The following is a 3,782-nucleotide window of genomic DNA, read 5'->3' as shown; positions in this document are numbered from 1 at the left end:
TCCTCTTTCTTGCCCTCCTCCTCTTCGTCGCCCACCTCGCATACGCACTTGTCCTCGTCCTCGTCCTCTCACATTGTTTCTTCTATCCAGTCTCAGACTCTTCACACAGTCCCTATGAGTTTAAGTAGGTTTTAAGTACATCAAAGCCATAAACGTCCGTTTAATACATTTTTAAAATACAAATGCCCTTCTGTATAAGACTAATCTGTTCATTCTCTGTTTCCCCTCTGAAGGTGACGGTGTGATGGTGGCAGGCTGAGCACAGGGATGTGAGTGGACCAGTAAAGATGACCCTGTTGGCGGGTGATGGCTCCGACTATGACTACAGTGCCCTGAGCTGTGCCTCTGATTCCTCCTTTGAGCCGCCTCCCCTACATGAAGAGGAGGCTCAAAAGGGGGCCTTCTACAAGAGGGCGCAGCGTGCCCCTGAGCTCAGCTCCATCCATGGCGACACCCTGCTGTCCAGCGCCCGTAAACTCCACGCCATCATCAATGTGGGTGGCCTGCGTTACCAGCTGCCCTGGACCACCTTAGAGGACTTCCCCTTGTCTCGTCTGGGCCAGCTGCACCTCTGCAGCAGCTTTGACGAGATCATGCGTGTTTGTGATGACTATGACGTCGCGCACAACGAGTTCTTCTTCGACCGCAGCCCCTGTGCCTTCCGTACCATCCTGACCTTCCTGCGGGCGGGTAAGCTGCGGTCCCTCAGGGAGATGTGCGCCCTCTCCTTCAGGGAGGAGCTGCTCTACTGGGGGGTCCCCGAGGAGAGCATGGAGTGGTGCTGTCGCCGGCGTCTGCTGCAGCGCGTGGAGGAGTTTGAAGCGATGGAGAGAGCGGAGGAGGAGGAGGAACTCCTGGAGGATCTGCTGGATTCGGACAGTGGACACGCAGCAGAGTCCAGACTCAATCGGTACATGGGCAAGCTAAGAGACATGGTGGAGAGGCCTCACTCAGGCCTGCCGGGGAAGATCTTTGCTTGTCTGTCAGTGATGTTTGTCACCATCACTGCCGTCAACCTATCCATCAGCACCATGCCCGCCATGAGGGAAGAGGAGGAGGCGGTGAGTAGGCTCATGACTTTGACATAACACAAAAAAAGTTACTAAGTACAAAACATGTTGTTGTCAGAGTCAAGTGTTGTCATGTCAGAGAGGAGAAGTAAAAGTGAAGACATGGCCCAACACAACTTCATTGTCTGTTGTGAGTCTGTCATAAAGTCACACCAAAGTATAGACAGTGAACATTTGAACCCCACACTGGTGAGATTGGCTTTGAAAATTGACATGTTATTCTGAAAAGCAGTCATTAGAACATTCTAATGACGGCATGTCTCATCTGTCATGTCGTTTAAAACAGCCTGCTGCTTAGAAAGCAGGTTGTTTTGCCATTTAAGAAAACAAAATTGGATTTGAAGACGTCTCAATCTGCTTTCATATTTTTGTTTGACTTCAATCACAACCATAATTAGCACACTGGCCTCTTCAGTCAAATATAAAGGACAATATTTGAGTCACACACAATATTTTCTTGCAGAGTAAAGGAACATCAGTTTTTTAATTAAAATTAATCAATCTATCTTTTGTAGAAATACCTACTTTGGATGGAAGTGGAGAGCAGCTTCCACCACTTTGCTTTCCATTTAAAAGAAATGTTTTAGTAGTTTTTAAATGTTCTACTTTTACTTCTTGTACGCACTCAGGAAATCAAGTACAGATACTGCATGTGGGGTACTGTCAGTGGGCGGAGAGCGAAACCAAAAGCTCAACGGTTTTTATTTGAGATACTGCTAAACGTATATGTCATGCTGCTGACTCACCTTTCAGATCCAGTAGTTACTTTAATCTTGGACTGTCACTCTTTACCTTTCATTTATCGTGTGGGTGCTCCAGTGCATTAAGCGCTTTAAACGTGGGACGAGTTTTAACATCATCTCTTGTACAGTCATTAAGTCAATCATCAGGCAATGTTCTGGGAAAATGTAACCGGGATAATGAAAACGAAATGAAAGAAATACAACGACTGCACTGATGAAGTTCCAGTGTTCTATTCGACCTGACACACTTGTATTTGAACCTGCTATGCTCGGTGTATGTTTCAATCACGCTTTTTAATTGAAAGTGCCAGTAATTGCATTCTAACAACTCCGACGCCTCTGATTAAAAGTGTGTAAGTGTTCCTCTCTCGGAGTGAGAGACGGGTTTACTTGTTGAGTTGTCAGGTGCTTGTATGGGTCTACTCAAACCATCTCCTCCTCTGTGGGAGTGTGTTTCACAATGATATTTCTCCCTGATATGGACTGCGTTCAAAGGCTCCGTGCCATGTGCTTTGAAATGCTTTGAGCCTTCTCAGCCACGCACTGATTCAGCATCATCACCGTGTCACACAAAACACAAAGCTTTCCAAAAAAAAGCTTAAAACATAGATGATAAAGAAGGACCATTTTTGAGGTTACAGTTGCTCTGTTTTCATGGCTCGACTCATACATTAAATCATAACTGGCATAGCTTCGTCTATGATGAGCAAATCTCTTTCCTTTCTTTGTTTTGTTTGTTGGAGAAACATTGTGCACGTTGTGTGCAATGCTGCAGCCTCCCAGAGTCCTTCGCTCCTTCATTTCACATAGAAGTGGTTCCCTCTAGTGACTGCAGCTACCACTCGCACATGCTGATGATGACCATGCTAACTCAAGTGTCTTTACCAGGGCAAATGTTCCCAGATGTGCTACAACATCTTCATAGTGGAGACGGTGTGCGTGGCCTGGTTCTCCCTGGAGTTCACCCTGCGCTTCATTCAAGACCGCAGCAAGCTGGCCTTCCTCAGGCAGCCGCTGAACCTGATCGACGTGGTGGCCATCCTGCCGTACTACATCACCCTGGTGGTGGACAGCACCTCCAAAGAAAAGAAGGGCTCCGGCAACAGCTACTTGGACAAGGTGGGACTGGTGCTGCGCGTCCTGAGAGCCCTGCGGATCCTCTATGTCATGCGGCTGGCTCGCCATTCGTTGGGCCTGCAGACTCTGGGCCTGACCGCACGCCGCTGCACGCGGGAGTTTGGACTGCTCCTCCTCTTCCTGTGCGTGGCCATAGCGCTGTATTCGCCCTTGCTGTACTTGATTGAGAATGAAATGGCCCCCACGCAGGAGTTCACCAGCATCCCTGCTACCTACTGGTGGGCCGTCATCACGATGACGACCGTGGGCTACGGGGACATGGTGCCGAGGAGCATCCCAGGCCAGGTGGTGGCTCTGAGCAGCATCCTGAGCGGGATCCTCCTCATGGCCTTCCCCGTCACCTCCATCTTCCACACCTTCTCGCGGTCCTACGTGGAGCTGAAGCAGGAGCAGCAGAGGGTGCTGCAGAGGAGGACGCACTTCCTGCTGCGGAGCCGCATGGCCGGCCTGGGCAGCAACCTCTCCTTGGAGAGTGACATGCTCTTCCCCATAGCGTCGACGAACACCAGAGACATGAACGAGTGACACTGTCGGACAGGGAAGGACGTACAAAGTGGGAGTGGGAGAGAAAGAGGAGAAGAAGAGGGAGGCTTCAAAGAAAGACTGGGGGTATGGAGAGGAGAGAGAGACTCTGAAAATAAAGTACAGGAGTGAGGAAGAAGAATTAGAGATGGAAGGGTGGAGAGAGAAGTCTTAAAAACAAGATACAGAGAAAACTGATTTTTTTTTTCTTCCCAGAAATGCAGCCGTGCTGTGTAGCAGTGCACTTTTGGATAAACATGACGAACACACAGAGAAGAGGATTAGAAGAATATTAGGAACACATATATAT

At 48.8% G+C, this 3,782-nt stretch overlaps 1 protein-coding gene across 1 annotated transcript; it reads left to right on the top strand.

Annotated features, from left to right (window-relative positions):
- Nucleotides 1-287: 287 nt before the first annotated feature.
- On the top strand, nt 288-3,574 carry LOC306780895 (voltage-gated potassium channel regulatory subunit KCNG1-like; the record flags this gene model as incomplete). The annotated part of the gene is made up of 2 exons (XM_079273417.1): nt 288-1,061; nt 2,702-3,574. The coding sequence occupies 2 exons, from the start codon at nt 288-290 to the stop codon at nt 3,473-3,475; spliced, it is 1,548 nt and encodes a 515-aa protein (XP_079129543.1). The 3' UTR covers nt 3,476-3,574.
- Nucleotides 3,575-3,782: the final 208 nt, after the last annotated feature.

The sequence above is a fragment of the Melanostigma gelatinosum genome (assembly GCF_949748355.1).
Source record: "Melanostigma gelatinosum genome assembly, chromosome: 8".
In the NCBI taxonomy this organism is placed as follows: domain Eukaryota; kingdom Metazoa; phylum Chordata; class Actinopteri; order Perciformes; family Zoarcidae; genus Melanostigma; species Melanostigma gelatinosum.
The sequence above is the reverse complement of the archived record's forward strand: the minus strand, read 5'-3'. Positions and strand labels throughout refer to the sequence as shown.